The 17,838-nt window shown below is 44.3% G+C and overlaps 1 protein-coding gene across 1 annotated transcript in view; it reads left to right on the top strand.

Annotated features, from left to right (window-relative positions):
* Positions 1 to 16,796, top strand: part of Trim71 (tripartite motif containing 71) — a 64,812-nt gene extending 48,016 nt beyond the window's left edge. The window contains exons 3-4 of the mRNA XM_026406816.2: positions 10,453 to 10,587; positions 15,345 to 16,796. Of these exons, the coding sequence (XP_026262601.2) occupies positions 10,453 to 10,587; positions 15,345 to 16,796 (1,587 nt within the window). The remainder of the gene's footprint in view (positions 1 to 10,452; positions 10,588 to 15,344) is intronic.
* The last annotated feature ends 1,042 nt before the right edge of the window (positions 16,797 to 17,838 follow it).

A 17,838-nucleotide genomic window follows, 5' to 3' on the forward strand; every position in this document is an offset into this window, starting at 1 on the left:
CGGCCTCCCCAGTTGCTGGGATTACAGGTGTGTTCCACTATGCCTAGTTCCCCAGGAGCTCTTATTGGAAAAGTTTTCCACATTTTTATTGGTGTTTTAGATCATATGTGATTGTGAGATTGTTATATATTTGAGCACACAATATCCTAGGAGCTTTTTAATTTTTTTTAAAAAAGAGCATTATAATGCTCATAGTATTTGGGGTTCATTTTAATAGGTTTAAATCTCCATCCCCCTTCTCTTTCCCTCCCCTGGTTCCTCCCCCTGTTCTCCTCTCTTGTACTGATATTTCTTTCACGCCTTTGCTTGTTTATTTTATTTATTGTTTTGGTACTAGGGATTGAACTCAGGAGCACTGAGCCACATCCTCAGCCCTATTTTGCATTTTATTTAGAGACAGGGTCTCACTGAGTTAGTTGCTTAGTGCCTAACCATTGCTGAGGCTGGCTTTGAACTTGTGATCCTCTGTCAGCCTCCCGGACTGCTGGGATTACAGGCGTGTGCCAGCCACTGGGCTTGGCTGGGGTTATTATTTTTTCTTTCCTTTTTTGGTGCTGGGGATTGAATCCAGGGCCTTGGGCATGTGAAACAAACACTCTACCAGTTTAGCTCTATCCCCAGCCCCTTGGCTTATTTATTTTTGATTGCTGTTTTCCACATATTTATTACAGGTAAAAAACTCTTTGGCACACTTATACATGTGTGTAACAAGCTATAATTTCATTCCTTATTTCTATCCCTTTCCCCTCATTCCTCCCTCCTTTTCCCTCCTATTCTACTGATGTCTTACATCTTTATATCATATTCAACCTCCTTTCCTGCCATCTTTCCCGTATTTTGCTTTGGCTTCCATACTCTTGATTTTTTTTCTGAGTATGGGTAATTTCACATAGCACGATTTTTCTCCATTTCTATTCATTTACCAGCATTATTTAAAAGCTGTGTATTTGTAGTGACAAACTGACCCTAAGAAAGATGGTAGACATCTCCGAAATAGGCTTTATTTTGCCAGTAACCCTGTAGAATTATTGTAAGACATTAGACCAAGTAAGATAATCATAGAAACTAGGACACCTGCAATCCCAGCAGCTTGGGAGGCCGAGGCAGAGGCCCAACTCAGCAATGTAGTGAGACACTTGTCTCAAAAAAGGGTTGGAAATGTGGCTTAGTGGTAAATTGCACCTCAGTTACCCAACAACCCCCCCCCAAAAAAAAAAAAAAAAAAAAACCAAAGAAGGAACAGATTAATTATAGTCCACACCAGAATATAACCCAGCCACTTTAAAGGGCTACATAAGAGGAAAGCATTAAAATAAAGGTGGGTATATTAGTCTCCAAATGCATGAGGGGACTCAATGCTTAGAAGTGATATGGCAGATAAATAGTATTCTGTACCAAAATAATAAAAATGTTAAACAGGAATATGCTAATAGGTCAGGGACTGAGGGAAATGCAAATACACCTTACAAACAGAAAATAGAGCTGCTTAACTATAAACATGGGGAGATGAGCAGTAACACTATTAAAATGATACCACTGTACTATTTTAATAACTGAATACCGCATAACTTTGGAAAATATGTAAAGCTTTAAAGGTAGAAGTAACTCTTTGCTCCTTTGGGAGTCTCCCCTGAGGGAAGTGTCCCAGGTTCTGAAGATGTATTCATTATATATGGTAAGCAGTAGGAGTGAGGATTTTATAGCCTGTTATGGTTTATTGAACTCACTTTTTTTTTTTTAAATGGATCTTTTTTTATATATGTGATGCTGAGAATCGTACCCAGTGCCTCATAAATATGAGGCAAGTGCTGTACCACTGAGCTACAAACCCAGGGATGATGATGATGATGATGATGATGATGATGATGATTCTTCTTCTTCTTCTTCTTCTTCTTCTTCTTCTTCTTCTTCTTTTTTTTTTGAGAGAGAAAGAGAGAGAGAATTTTAATATTTATTTATTTATTTATTTATTTTAGTATTTGGCAGACACAACATCTTTGTTTGTATGTGGTGCTGAGGATCGAACCCGGGCCGCACGCATGCCAGGCAAGTGTGCCGCCGCTTGAGCCACATCCCCAGCCCAAACCCAGGGATTCTTTACCCTGAGCTACATCTCCAGCATTGTGTGTGTGTGTGTGTGTGTGTGTGTGTGTTGGGGGGGGTGGCCAGGGATTGAACTCAGGGGCACTCAACACTGAGCCACATCCCTAGCACACCCCCAACCCAACCTCCCACATCTTTTTGGGTGGTGCTGGGCCTTGTGCACGTGAGGCAAGCACTCTGCCAACTGAGCTCTATCCCCAGCCCCTCCTAGCCCTATTTTGTATTTTATTAGTGCCTCACCATTGCTGAGGCTGGCTGTGAACTCATGAACCTCCTGTCTCAGCCTCCTGAGCAGCAGGGATTACAGATGTGCCACCATGCCCAGTTTCCAGCCTTTTTAAATTTTAAGACAGGGTCTTGCTAAATTGTTGGGGCTGACCTTGAATTTGGGATCCTCCTGCCTCAGTCTCAATCTGTGTAATTAATAGGCATGTGCTACTGCACCTTTTAAAGAACTCTTCCCACAAATCCTGGCTTAACATATCTGCTTAGTTCTCTTTGACCAAAACCAGTTTTAGCACCACATCATCTGTAAGGGAGCTTTTATTTTGCATTCTTTGTAGCCTTGGGTAAGATGGAGCTTCAGTTACTTTTCATTTGGTGTTAGTGGTAAGAGAGGTGAGGTAGATACTATAGACAACCTACAGTAGTTATCTTGTCCTGGTCGCTCTGGTTTTATTTATTGGGTATGTTGCCTTCCTAGTAAAAAAAGTAAACATAATTGGCTTTCTTCCATTTAAAGCACAAGTAATAGATAAGGCACCATGTCACAAAGGAATTAAGGAACTGAGCCGAGTGTCTTAACATAGTTATTTAAACTTGTATAAATGCAATAGTGAATCCAGACCTTCTGGATTACTCTGCATCCCCCGTCTCCATCATTTTGACAATTCAGGTGATCTGCAGACACTTTTGCCTGCCGCTAGAGAAAAATTTGTCACAGTGAATTCAGAAAATGCCTAGCTCTTATGAGTCTATCAAATCTAAATTTTTCTAAGGAGTAGGTCAACCGTTGCCCATTACAGATGTGGAAATGCAAGGATAAAATTCGGTTGCTTTGCCCAGGATCCCAGGTTGCATTAAATGTAGATCAAATTAACAGCTCCTGTTTGAGCTTCTACTCTACCCCACACACTCAAATATGTGCTTTATGTGTAAGTAGCAGTCCCATGCAATGTGGGTGTAGTTAATTGTTTCCCAAAGAGATATCAAATAACCTGCCAGAGGTTACATGTGTGTGGGAGCATTACACTTCTCTGTCTCCTACCCCCCACAGCGGTCAGTCCTTCTCATTTAGGAGTCTTGTGTGCATTCCCAGCTTTCTCTCTCTCCACCTCTTATCCTTGAATGGTGGTGGAGGGGCAATGACAATTAATGGTTGAAGAACCGATACACCACGAGTTAATCAAAAGCTTTCACATGCTGTCTTAAGGAGAATTCTTGATTATAAATAACTGAAAGGGAACGAACAGTCCCGGGTAACCTGTGACTGGTTCTAACCAGAGACTCTCCGAACGTAGACTGGGATTTAGGTACAAGGGACTCAGACTTCTGTACTGCACTCTCTGCCCCTCCTTTCACGGGAACCTTGTTCTTATTCTTAAATCCATGCCTCAGAGATAATGTTAGACTGTTTATAAAATAGAGTTCTAAATGAACGGGCAAGAAGCCATGCCAAAGGTCAAGGATTGATTCTGGGCGGACCAACTCTGCAATTAGCTTTGAGTCCATAAAGACTTTTTAAAAATACCAGTATCTGTGACACAGAACAGTACATCAGGGCTCAGTACTGGGTATTGTTTTAATTTCCAGTTACCATCTTTTGTTTCTATATTTTTGCATTGCTGGGGATTAAACCCTGAGCTCTAATCTGAGTTACCTCCCAAACTCACCAACTTTTGTATAGGGGGGAAACTTTAGGAACTCTGTCTTCTTTCTTCCATCAAGAGCATTTGCCTCTGGGCTGGGGTTGTGGCTCAGAGGTAGAGTGTTCCCCTCCCATGAGTGAGGCACTGGGTTCGATCCTCGGCACTTATCCTCCCCTCCCTCTCTTACTTCCTTGGAGGTGGAGAAGTTTTTTGCCTTTTTCTGATCACTTTGGGACTCTTGAGTCACACCACTGATCATGTTTCTGTGATTTTGTTGGTGCCAGGATGTTTGAGATATTCCCAGCCCCTGTCTTGTGACGAATTAGCAGCCCCATACTGCATGTAGGCCGTTAACCTCCCAGGAGCGGTCTGAGACACCTCTTTTTCCTCAAGTCTTGATGTCCTCACCCACTTACTTCAAGATTAGTTTGCATGTTTTCCATTAGCTTCCAATAACTTGATTTTTGGATGGAGAGGGTGTATCTATTAAAGGTACATTTCCCCCATTGAGGGCCTGGTTTTTATCTGGTATTTAAAATTGTACATGTTGCTGAGTGCTGTGGCACACGCCTGTAATCCCAGTGACTCAGGAGCTGAAGCAGGAGCATCGGCAAGTTCGAGGCCTGTCCCAGCAACTTAGCAAGACCCTGTCTCAGAAGAGAAAACAAAAGGGCTGGGGGTGTAACTTGCTGGTAAAGCATCCTTGGGCTAAATCCCCAGCACAAACAAATAAGTAAAAGCATCTGACATATGAATCAGAGTTACAACTGAAAGAGCGTGTCTTCAAAAATCTTCATTCTAGAAAGAAATCCAGACTTTGTGAATCTTTGAAATAATTATAATTCCAGGTAGTCCTGTAAAGAGGATCTGCCCAGCTGAGGGTCTAGGGATACCAACAACAAAGGGAGAGTGGAAGATGTGTGTAGTGCACCCTGTCTGCTTTATAAAACACCCATGTTTTATAATTGCTTTTTTAGAACATGACACTGCTTTCACTTTTCCTCAAGGTGTAACTATTCCCCCCCCCCCCTTTGATAATGGGACTTGAACCCAGGGCTTCCTGCATGCTTGGTAAGAGCTCTGTCACCGAGCTATATCCTCAGCCTTGTTTTTATTTTTATTTTTAAATTATTTTTTAGTTGTAGTTGGACACAATACTTTTATTTTATTTATTTTTATGTGGTGCTGAGGAAGGAACCCAAGGCGTGTTAGACTAGCGCTCTACCGCTGAGCCACAACCCCAGCCCCCTTGTTTTTAGGTAGGATTTTGCTAAATTTTGCTAAATTGTCAGAGCTGGTCTCAAACTTAATCCTCCTGCCTCAGCCTCCTGAAGACCTGGGATTATAGGTGTGTGTCATCACAATCCTGCTAAAGTGTAACATTTTTTAGTGTACCTTATAATATCTTTTAAGGTACTAGAAATAGTAGTTCTACATAAGACAGCTTTGATTGTTAATTGTATTTTATCACATTTAAGATGTTGTTGCCTGTAACCAAGGGGGAAAACCCACTGACAATATTAGAATGAATCATAACTTCAACGATGTTAAATGTGACAAAAACAACAATTTAGGGTGGGCTGTAGTAGTTCCTTATATCCAATATAGGAGCCTTTGAGTGTCTGGATGATGTTTGCATTCTCTGTTACCTTCTGACCAATAGGAAACTTTAAATACCAATAACCAGGCCACTGCTGTCCCTGTAGCAGGTACCACTAGTTAGAACCTGGAGTTTTTCTCTCAGAACTCAGATTTGGTCTTAGACTCCTCCATATGAAGTAGCCCCAACTCTGTAGTTGGCTGACATGCACTGATTCCATCTGCCCAGGTTAAGACCCTTATCTTTTTTTTTGAGGGGGGGGGGCGGTACCAGGGATTGAACTCAAGGGCTCTAACTCTTAACTCAGGAGCACTCAATCACTGAGCCACATTCTTAGTCCTATTTTGTATTTTATTAGAGACAGGTCTCACTGAGTTGCTTAGCACCTTGCCAAATTGCTGAGGCTGGCTTTGAACTCAGGATCCTCCTGCCTCTACCTCTGGGATTACAGGTGTACACCACCACATTGGTCCTCCAAGACCCTCATCTTTCAAGTGTTGGCTTAGATCTGTTCACTTCTGAAAGATGATCACATGATCTTTCATTTAAGCATCTGCTCGTTGAATTTCTTCTTCTTTTTTCTTTCTTTTTTGGTGCTGGGAATTGACCTCAGGGCCTTGGGCAAGGCAAGCACTTTACCAACTGAGCTATATCCCCAGTCTGAATTTGTTTTTTTCTTTCTTGTTGCAGGTATGTCTTTCTGTTTTGAAAGTGGACCCAGCCCTGTTACCTGATGTCATTTCCCTTCAACCCACATTCCTATTCCCAAAACCTAGTTTCAAAGTGGCCACTAGTCCAGCGGGTCCTGTTGGGCATATCTTGGGATGACCTTCTTTTTGATTCTCAAGATAGGGAATGATATTATCTTGGTATGCTTAGCAATTACTCAGGTTTCAATAAAATATTTGAATCCTTCCTATCTGTTTTTAAAAAATGGAAGAAACCGGGCTGGGGATGTGGCTCAAGCGGTAGCGTGCTCGCCTGGCATGTGTGCGGCCCGGGTTCGATCCTCAGCACCACATACCAACAAAGATGTTGTGTCCGCCAATAACTTAAAAAAAAATAATAAATAAATATTTAAAAAAAATGGAAGAAACCGTTTTTTTCCATAGAACACAGTGATAGAGCCTTCAGGGACCTGACCAGAAACAAAGGAGTAAACCTGGTTGAGACTTTAGGGCCAGAGGTGAGTAGGGCAGCCAGGACATCCCTGTGCAAAGGAGTGTTATTGCTCTGCCACCAGTCCTTGCCCTGTAGAAATAAGGGACCGCTATTTTCCACCTTTTCTATGTTTTTATTTTTTTAAGTATAAAAATCAGTTTGACAAGTGTATGATGCAGGTATAAATAGGAAGCAGTCTGCCATCTCTGCCCTCTGTTGGGTGTTAAGAGGTGGTTGGTATGTGCTTGGTCAGACACTGACTTGGACATTGTCTTTCATCCTGGCAATAATGTTGATTCCAGCCTCCAGCTTTGGCCATTCCTGCATTAGCGGGGTATGATCCCACCTCTTTACTTCTGGGTCCTTCTAATTGCAGCTTTCTTCCTCCCTTTGTCCCCTAGCTCATGCTGAGGGAATGCCTCTTGCAGTTAGCATCTCTGTCTGCCCTAGCAGTTCTCCCACACCTCTTCAGCCATTTCCCTGTGTTACTGTTTAAAAGTCCAGTGAGATTTCTATCCCACCCATCGAATCCTGATCAACAGTCTGACAGGTTCAAAATGTATTGGTCCCATTCTGGCTTCTGTGGCTTATATGCACATGTTCATTTTCTCGGTCATTCTAAGTTTTTATCTTTTAGGTCATTTGAGTGGATCTTTGTTGTTGTTGGCTTCTTGTATTAGTTTCTTAGGGTAGTTGTAGCAAACAACCACACATTGGATGACTTGAAAATATTAGGAATTTATTTACTGGCATCTTCTGGAGGCCTGAAGTCTCAAATCCAGGAGTTGGCCCTTCTGTGCCTTTTTTGACTCTTGGGGGAAGACTCCTTCCTGTTCGTCACCCTGGCTTCTGGTAATTGCCAGCAGTTTTTGGTTCGTATCTATATCGCTTTAAATTTCTGTGGTTTGCCTGCCCTTTTTTCGCCTGTGTGTCTGTGTTATCACATGGCTTCCTGTGAACACCAGTTTTGGATTCAGGACTCACCCTAATATAGCATAAATTTACCTTTCCCTCCCTCCCTCCCTCCCTCCCTCCCTCCCTCCCTCCCTCCCTCCCTTCCTTCCTTCCCTCCCTCCCTCCCTCCCTCCCTCCCTCCCTCTCCCTCCCTCTCCCTCCCTTCCTCTCTCCCTCCCTCCTCACCTTCTCCCCCCTTCTCCTTTCTCTGCCTTCCTTCTCCTCCCTCCTCCTTTCTCTCTCCTCCTCCTTCCTCCTCCTCCTCCTTCTCCCCTTCTTATTTTTCTTTTTTCCTCCTCCCTCTCCCACCTCCTTCTTCATAAGCTTAACTTTCTCTCCCTTCCCACCCCTGCTTGCTTCCTTCCTTTGGATTGAACCCAGGGTCTCATACATGCTAGGCAAGTGCTCTACCATTGACCGGTACTCCCCCAACCCCCTTATACAATTTGTATTTTGAGATGAGGGTCTCCCTATGTTGCACAGACTGGCCTCCAACTTGCAGTCCTCCCTGCCTCAGACTCCTGAGTAGCTGGAAATATAGATTGGTGCCACCATGCCCAGCTCACGAACTTTATCCAAAGGAGGTTACATTCTGAGGCTTCAGATATACCTGTTATTTTGAGAGGACAATATTTAATCCAGTTCAGCCACTTGAAGTTTGGTAAACATGCTTATGGCCAGACATAAGCAGATAGAAAATTTATAGATTCGTCCTATAATCTACAATGTTTAACTTGCACCAAATTGACTTTAGTGCTTTAGACTATGTATTAGTCCCCACTTTGTTTGACATGTCACAGCACTTGGGACAGGGCTGTAAAGATAGTGCAAAACACTGTGGACAAGTGTGGTACACCCTAGCTTCCCCCAAAAAGTGGCATCTGAGCTTGGCTTTGAAACTGAAGGTGAGAAGACATCACAGGCTGTGAACCATCCAAATCTGCTCAGTGCCAGATGTGACCATCTCAGTGGATTCTTAAGCCTTGTAAGGATTGCCGGGGGGGGGGTGGTGGTGGAGATAGAGTGAGGGTAGGTAGTTAATTATTTGAAACTAGGGTGTTTTGGGCATTTGTACTATGAGTGTTGCTTGCATAATAGGAATGTGTCAACTGTTATCTGGACCAAGAGGATTAAATGTGGCAAGTAGAGGCTCCAGCAATACCTGGTGGAACATGTCAAAGTTATTGGGCTGGAGAAATATTAATAAGAATAAGGTCAGGCTGGGGGTGTGGCTCAGTGAAAGAGTTCTTGCCTGGTATGCATGAGATCCTGGGTTTGAGTCCTAGTACCATAGAATAAAAAATCCAGGTCATGTGTTGTATGATGCTGTTTGTACAAAATCTCCCGAACAGACAAATCTGCAGAGGGCAGATTAGTGATCTCCATGGGAGAAAGAAAAACTAGTGGGTGCCTGCCTCATAGATTTAGAGTTTTATTTTTAAGTGTTGGCAATATTCTGGATCTAGATAGTTATATGGTTGGAAAACACTCAATGTCATTAAAACAGTAGCTTTTCTGATGTGTAATTTTTTTTTTTTTTGTGGGAATGGGGATATAACCCAGGGCCTTGTACATGCAAAGTCTAGGTATGTGATTCAACTTCATTTATGATACAAGCTGTGGAGACAAATGGTTGAACTTGAGTTCCAGGCATTTATTAGTTGAGAATTATTAGCAACCACAGTGTTTTACTCCATGCCAGGTGCTGGGTTTAGCCTGTTAACCTATTGCCTTGGATCTCCCTCCCATTTACCCTTTCCGAGGTTGGAGAGGACTGGGAACGTGCCCTCTTCCTTAGAGCTAGTAGGAGCTGGGATTTGACCCTGGGTTAAGCTGACCTGACTCACCTGCCTGATTTGCACAGGACTGTCCCAGGTTTTAGCAATAGCCGTGGCATATTCTTGACTACCCCTAGTCTACCCCAGGTCAACCTCCAAAACCTTTTGCCTCCAGGGTCCCCTTATTGGATCACCTACTCTAAAACTTGTTGCTCCATTAGCAGTCAGGTTGGAATCCCTGATTTAATGCCCCAGTAGCTCAAAGAAATCCTCGTGGCTTTTGAACACTCATCATGTAATATTAATGAAAACACAGAGCCTTCTGTCTGGATTAATTTTTTATGAACAATAATATGTCTTGATTAAACCTGCCGATTTACTGGGGCTGGTAGTACAGGTTGTGGAGTGTGTGGGAGTGTGTAGACAGTCTCTGACCCTCAGGGCACGGCTTCTGAGTTAGAACAGGTGATATTCCCAGTGTGCACTTGGTGTGGGTTCAGGCCAGGACAAGCCAAGCTGCTGATGACTGGACAAGACCCTGATGGATTAGCTACTAAACTCTGGTATCTCCTCATGCGAGAGACAGACCCGGCTTGTAGGATTTCCCCCCGGTCAAGGAGCCAGGCCATCAGATCCGAGGAAGTTTCTTGTGTGTCCGGAGTTGTACACGATGTATCTGATCCTCCTTTTCTGGTTTTCGGCAGCCGCCCAGCTCCACTGGTTTCACTGTGTCAGTCTCTTAATAGTCTGACACCCACCGTGTAGGTGCCATTTCTCGATATCAAGAAACCCAGCTCTTGCCAGCAGCTCCTTCAGTTACATGTCTAACAAATGCCACTCTCTCCCCCCGAGTGCCTGCTTTCTCTCCAAGAAAGTGGATCAGGTGGACTGGCTGGTCACTCTTCAGGTCTGGTAGAAATAAATGCACGAGGAACAGAGGTTGTTCTGAGGCCTCAGGGATTTTTCTTTCTTTCTTTTTAATCTCTAGCTGAGCATCGAGCAGGCCCAGACGGTGGCAGAACAGGTGGAGATGAAGGCGAAGGTGGTACAGTCGGAGGTCAAGGCTGTGACTGCAAGGCATAAGAAGGCCCTGGAGGAGCGGGAGTGCGAACTGCTGTGGAAGGTAACGGGGAGCTCATCACCCCCACGCCCGCCTCTGCCCCCCACCAGCCGAGGGAATTGTACAGAAATCCTAGTCCAAGCTCTGGCTTTGGAACATTTGGTCATGTTCCAGAAGGACGAGGGGGGTGGTCTCTGGAACATTGTGGGTGCTGTGCGTGCAGCAAAACAACAAGAAGCCTTTTCAAATGTACTTGGGTAACCAAACTGGAAGGAGCCTTGAGTTTTATATCGCACACACTCAAAAGGAGGCAGAAAGAAGGGAGAACAATCAAAACTGTTGTTGGGCAAGGCAGGCTGGTAGGAAACGTTCTTATTTTTGGTGTCCTGGCTGGTTGCACTTCCTGACCCCAGTGGAAAGCCAGTTTTCCACTTGGGAGGGCAGCAAGTGTGCCCTTTCTTCCTGTCCGAGCAGGAAAGAGCGCTGAGTGCACTGGTGGTGTGCTGTTCAGATAAGAATCAGCCGAAAAGACCACTCACCCCACCCCTAGTCCGCATCTCAGTTTTTCCTTTTCTGATTTTGCATTCCCACCCAGGAAGATGCAGTCTATAAATGGGCCGGTACCCTATGCCAGTTCTTTTAACTAAATTAGTTAATGTTCTCTGAACATAGATACGACCACATTGCTGACTTAACAGGCCATACTTCTAATGCATTTGTGGGCTTGTTCTCATCTTGGTTGTACGAAGGTGGCTCCATTTCTGAAAGTGACCCTTTTTAAGTTTCATTGTACTTTCCATTTGGTTAACCTCAAAACTCTCCTGTCCCTTCTGACTTCTTAAGAGAGATGGTTTAATTGCCTCGCAACAAGAAGAGGGTGGGCAGGGGTGGATCAGTCCAAGATTTAATTCAGCACATGTTTTTGAATGCCTTTATGGGTATGACATAGTTTTCAGACACTGAGATGTCCCCTTGGGTCTGCCAGTCTCATGCCACCCACGAATGTTAATTATAACTGGAGGGGCCCACTTCATGCAACCTGAGAGCTTTGTAGTGAATTCTGCCACAAACTGGCTCTTCTGGATTTCCTGATGAAAAAGGCCTTTGTGTGGGGGGCTTCTTTGGCCCTCACCTTTACTGGGCTCCCTCCTGTGTGAGGCTGACCGCTGTCTTCTCTCTTAAGGCAGTTCTCTTAAGGGGAAATGAAAATCAAGTCTCTTTAGCGTGTTTAGAAGGAAGAGCCAGCCCTTCTTCATACAATTGTTTCTACCTGCTCCCATTCTTAAGTGATAATTTTGAAACAAGGTGGCTCATTCTGGATAACCCCTCAGTCTTGATTTATAGATATTTTTTTTTTTTTTGCTTTGGATCCTTGCCCCTGATCCTATTAGAGTTCCCTTGTCTTTGACCACTTACTAATTTTTCTGCTCTAGGAGAAGCTTTCTTCCTATCTCTGTCTGGGTTTCTCTTTGTTGTGTAAGGGTTTGTTTCTTGAACATTAAGATAGAAGAGTGTAAGGATTAAGTCTTAATTTGCCAGTCCACTCAGTTATGTATCTGGACACCCTCTTTATTCTTGCAACTTAACTCTCTAGTGGACTGGGCTAGCCACCTTATGAGGTTAGCTACAGCTGCATAATTTCATGGGTCAGAATCAAAGGTAGAAGTTTGGTCTATATTAGACCAAAGGACAAAAACTTTCATTTGATCCCACATGGGCCTCTCTGTACACACGTCCTGGTTCCATGGAGAACAGATGGAAAAGCATGAATGGGTCAAAACCACGTCATCACCCCTCAAGGGAAAATCAGATTAAAATCCAGGCCTCAGAAGAGTGGGCTCTTATCTGAAATTGGCTTTCAGTAGAGCACTCAGAAGCGTGGATTTCCTTAAACGGTGAGAATTTCACTTCCTTCACAGGGTTAATCACTTAGAATCACAGAACTTTTAAAATGCAAAACAAACAAACAAAAACATTGAGAAATTGTTCAATTTTCATTGTTTAGGTATTTCTAAATGGTTTGAGAATTTTCAGAAGAAGAAATTATTTTTACAGGTTGGAGTTTACGTTCCTATAGTCTAGCTTTTTAGTTGCAGAGGGCTTCTTTCGTTGTTTCCAAATGCTTGCTGTCTCTAGATTTTGGATGCAGGGCATTTTAAGTCCCCAGCTGTTTCTCAAATACAGAAGTACAGAGCTGGGAACGTAGCTCAGTGGTAGAGCGTGTGGCTGGTGTGTGTGGGGCCCTGGGTTCAGCCTTCAGTACTCCTCCAAACACAGAGGCAGAGAGCTTCTATGTGACTGGGGCTTTTGTCTTGCCTTCCTTCTCTCATCAACCCCCCTTACATTCTCCATGTGACATCTCCTCTCTTCTTGCACGTGTGCAGGCATGGATGAGAGAGGTGGGGAGAAAGAGATCCCTGGCTCCTAGTGTACCTACATTCAAATATTCAGTGTTTTGATGGAGACAGGTCTTGTGTCCCTCCACTGCCTCTGCTGTCCTTTCAGCCACTTGGCTCTCCATCTTCACTGACACCTCTGTTGTCTAAGCTACAGTCATCCCTCACCTGGGTGATAGCTAGTGTCCACTTTCTCATTTTCTCCCCCCACCCCCAGTCATGCTCCACAAACCCAAACTTTTGCCATACAAATCCATTCACTCCTCTGCTTAAAACTGTTTTTGTTTACTTTCTCTTTCACTCCTTCTTCTTTCTGTCTCTCCCCATTTTCTTTTCCTCCCTTCCCCAGGTTTGAATCTAAACCCAGGGTGCTTTAGCGCACTGAGCTACATTCCTACCACTTGTTATTTTGAGACAAGATCTCCTTAAATTTCTGACTGAGCCTGATTTCTAGTTTACAATCCTCCTTCCTGCCTCAGCCTCTCGGCTGGGATTACAGGAATGCACCACCATGCCCAATTCCTTTATATTTTTAAAATCATCTCTGGCTTACTTTTAATACAAAATATAGTGTAAATAATTGCATTTTTTTTTTATCCCCCTGTATTGGGGATACAGGGCTTGGTGCATGCTAGGAAGTTGCTCTATCATTTAGCTATATAACCCTAGCCCTGTGTAAATAATTCTTACTCTGTATTATTTAGGGTTGACAAGGAAAAAAGTCTGTATGTGTTTAGTAAATATAGAATTTTTCACCAGTATTTTTTTAAATATTAATTACCACTATTTCTTTAAAGAGCGAGAAAGGGGGGAGAGAGAGAGAGAGGGAGGGAGGGAGGTTTTAAATATTTTTCAATTTTCGATGGATACAACATCTTTATTTTATTTTTATGTGGTGCTGAGGATCGAACCCAGTGCCCTGCGCATACCAGGCGAGCATGTTACTGCTTGAGCCACATCTCCAGCCCCTCCGCTAGTATTTTTGATGCACAGTTGCTTAAATTCATGCATGTGATATGATTTTGAGAATAAGTTGAAATATTGGAGAAATGGCCTCTTTACCCCCTAAATACTTGAGTTAGCCCCCACACCCCGCAAAAAGGTTAATTTTCCTTTTTCTGTGTCATGCCTTCCCCTCACCCCCACCCTTGCTGGTGATTGAAGGCAGGGGCAATTAACCACTGAGCCACAACCCCAGCTACATTTTTTTATTTCTTAAATTTTGAGACGGTCACTAAATTGTTGAGGCTGGCTTTGAACTCATGATCCTCCTGCCTTAGCCACTGGGACCTGGCTTTTTTTTTTTTTTAATGAACTGGGGTTCAAACCTATGACTTTGTACATGTTAGGCAATTGCTCTACCACTGAGCTACTCTTATTAACTTGGAAGTTAATTTTAATACAGTAACAGTGTCTAAGCCTCAGTCCCTAGTTACACTTCAGCAGTTATCTCAATAGTGTTCTTTCTTGCTGTTTCTCCCGCACCTCAAGATTCAGAATCACTGATTGCATTTAGTTGTCACAACTTAGTAGTCATCTCCTGTAACCTGGAACTGCTTATTAGACTTTTTTGGGGGTGGTGTGTTTTGTTTTAATATTAGTTGTAGATGGACACAGTACCTTTTTATTTTTATGTGGTGCTGAGGATGGAACCCAGTGCCTCACATGTGCCAGGCAAGCGCTCTACCGCTGAGCTACACAACCCCAGCCCTGGTGGTACTTTTTTTTTTTTTTTGAACTGGGGATTGAACTCGGGGACACTCGACCACTGAGCCACATCCCCAGGCCTATTTTGATTCTGCTTTTTTTTATCAAAAGAGTAGAAGTACCAGTTGTGGGTTTGGTGGTTTAAAAAAAAAAAAATCCCCCCCATCTGATTTATTTATTTATTTGGGTCCTCGGTAGCGCTGAAGATTGAACCCAGGTCTTTGCATGTGCTAGGTGAGGGCTCTACCACTTCCAACTCCAAGCCAGTTGTCTATTTTTTTTTTTTGGTAGTCATAGATGCACAGAATGCCTTTATTTATTTTTATGTGATGCTAAGGATCAGACCTAGTACCTCACACATTGATAGGCAAGCACTCTGCTACTGAGCCCCAGCCCCAGCCCGTTGTCTTTTATAGAGGGTTCCCAGTGTGGGTTTCTCTGATACTGACAATGAAAAAAGTACAGACAACTGGGCTGGGAATATAGCTCAGTTAGTTGGTAGAGTACTTGCCCTGCATGCACAATATCCTGGGTTCTAATCCCCAGCACCCCCCCCACCCCCCCCCCACACACAAGTACAGACACATATACCCCCTCCACCACCACCACCATTGTATTCTGTCTGCAGTAGCTTAAAGCTATGGATGTGGCCTGTGGATACTGAGGGCTTGATTTTTAAAACCGTGTCCTTTCTCCTTACTCTTACGTTTCCTCCAGGTAGAGAAGATCCGCCAGGTGAAAGCCAAGTCTCTGTATCTGCAGGTTGAGAAACTTCGGCAAAACCTCAACAAGTTAGAGAGCACCATCAGTGCCGTTCAGCAGGTCCTGGAGGAGGGTAGGGCACTGGACATCCTCCTGGCCCGAGACCGGATGCTGGCTCAAGTGCAGGAGCTGAAGACCGTGGGGAGTCTCCTGCAGCCTCAGGAAGATGACCGGATCATGTTCACACCCCCTGACCAGGCACTGTACCTTGCCATCAAGTCCTTTGGCTTTGTTAGCAGTGGGGCCTTTGCACCTCTCACAAAGGCCACAGGTGATGGCCTCAAGCGGGCCCTTCAGGGTAAGGTTGCCTCCTTCAGTGTCATTGGCTACGACCATGATGGTGAGCCACGCCTTTCGGGAGGTGACCTTATGTCAGCTGTGGTCCTTGGCCCCGATGGCAACCTGTTTGGTGCAGAGGTGAGTGACCAGCAGAACGGGACTTACGTGGTGAGCTACCGGCCCCAGCTAGAGGGCGAGCATCTGGTGTCAGTGACCATGTGCAACCAGCATATTGAGAACAGTCCCTTCAAAGTGGTGGTCAAATCAGGCCGCAGCTACGTGGGCATTGGGCTCCCAGGCCTGAGCTTCGGCAGTGAGGGTGATAGCGATGGCAAGCTCTGTCGCCCTTGGGGTGTCAGTGTGGACAAGGAGGGCTACATTATCGTCGCTGACCGCAGCAATAACCGCATCCAGGTATTCAAGCCCTGTGGCTCATTCCATCACAAATTTGGTACTCTGGGCTCCCGGCCCGGCCAGTTCGACCGACCAGCTGGGGTGGCCTGCGATGCTTCACGCAGAATCGTGGTGGCTGATAAGGACAATCATCGCATCCAGATCTTTACCTTTGAGGGTCAGTTCCTCCTCAAGTTTGGTGAGAAAGGAACCAAAAACGGGCAGTTCAACTACCCTTGGGATGTGGCGGTGAATTCTGAGGGCAAGATCCTAGTCTCAGACACCCGGAACCACCGGATCCAGCTGTTCGGGCCTGATGGCGTCTTCCTGAATAAGTACGGCTTCGAGGGGGCTCTCTGGAAGCACTTTGATTCCCCGCGGGGTGTGGCCTTCAACCACGAGGGCCACTTGGTGGTCACCGACTTCAACAACCACAGGCTCCTGGTCATTCATTCCGACTGCCAGTCGGCTCGCTTCCTGGGCTCCGAGGGCACCGGGAATGGGCAGTTCCTGCGTCCGCAAGGTGTGGCTGTGGACCAGGAAGGGCGCATCATCGTGGCCGATTCCAGGAACCACCGGGTACAGATGTTTGAGGCCAACGGCAGCTTCCTGTGCAAGTTTGGCGCTCAAGGCAGTGGCTTTGGGCAGATGGACCGCCCTTCCGGCATCGCAGTCACCCCTGATGGAATGATCGTGGTGGTGGACTTTGGCAACAATCGAATCCTCATCTTCTAAATCGCGTCTTCTAGGTTTCTGTGTTTGGGGTGTGCGTGTTCGTCTCTCTCTTTTTGAATTTCAAAGAAGAAGCAGTCTCAGGGAAATTTCTGTTTTCTTTCTTTCTTAAATTTTTTTTTTTTTTTTTTTTGTTAAGAGAACAAGAAAAGTACAACATTGCTTAAGTCCTACCTCATCTTTATTTTTTTACAGATGAATGTACTTGTCTTTTGTGCAGGGATTGAGCCTGTGAAGTGATAATTTCTATCTACCTCATAAATCTTTACATTTCCTTCTCCAGCAGGCCCTCTTCCCTTCCTCAGTGGAGTTCACATTTCCCTTGTCCCCATGTGGGGCGCGATATGCACAAGCCTAGCATCTCTACGGCTGCAAGGGCACTGGATGTGTGTGGCGGGGTGTATTTTGTAGATTGAGCCAAGGAAACCCAAAAACTACTAAGTAAAAAAAAAAAAAAAAAAAAAGCAAAAAATTATAAAGCGTGGGAAAAATAGGATTTAAAATTCATAATTGTAGACTATTTGTGTTCTTGAGAATGCTGTGTTTATGTGGGTTTAGATTGTGTTGTGTGGTTTGATCTTTTTGTTTTTGGAAAAATCTTTTTTTTTTTTTTTTTTTTTTAATGCTGCAACAGAGGACTTTCCTCTGTTCTCTTATTACCTCAGTGTGTCTAACATCCCTTCAGCATCTTTTTTTTATTCCTGCGAGATGTGGCTGTGGCTTGCTAGCCAAGAAAAGCAGACCTTTAGTACTTTTGGGCACCTGATCTTTTTGTTAGGGAGGGTGTGTGTGCGTGCGCGCTCGCGTGTGCGCTCATGGGCACACACACGTGTATTTTAAGCCATCTTGCACCCAAAATAATAAAGCTGGGAACGACACAGCACATCCCAAGGAACCTTTTTTTTTTTTTTCTTTACACTTTGGCTTCTTAAAAAAAGTAGGTATAGCTCAGGATTCTTAATGAAAAGTATTCTCAAAAGTTGATTATACTTATTTTATTATTGGTTAGAAAGAGTTCAGTGGAAGGAAGAAGAAAATTATCCTC

The sequence above is a fragment of the Urocitellus parryii genome, chromosome 3 (assembly GCF_045843805.1).
Source record: "Urocitellus parryii isolate mUroPar1 chromosome 3, mUroPar1.hap1, whole genome shotgun sequence".
NCBI classification, from domain to species: domain Eukaryota; kingdom Metazoa; phylum Chordata; class Mammalia; order Rodentia; family Sciuridae; genus Urocitellus; species Urocitellus parryii.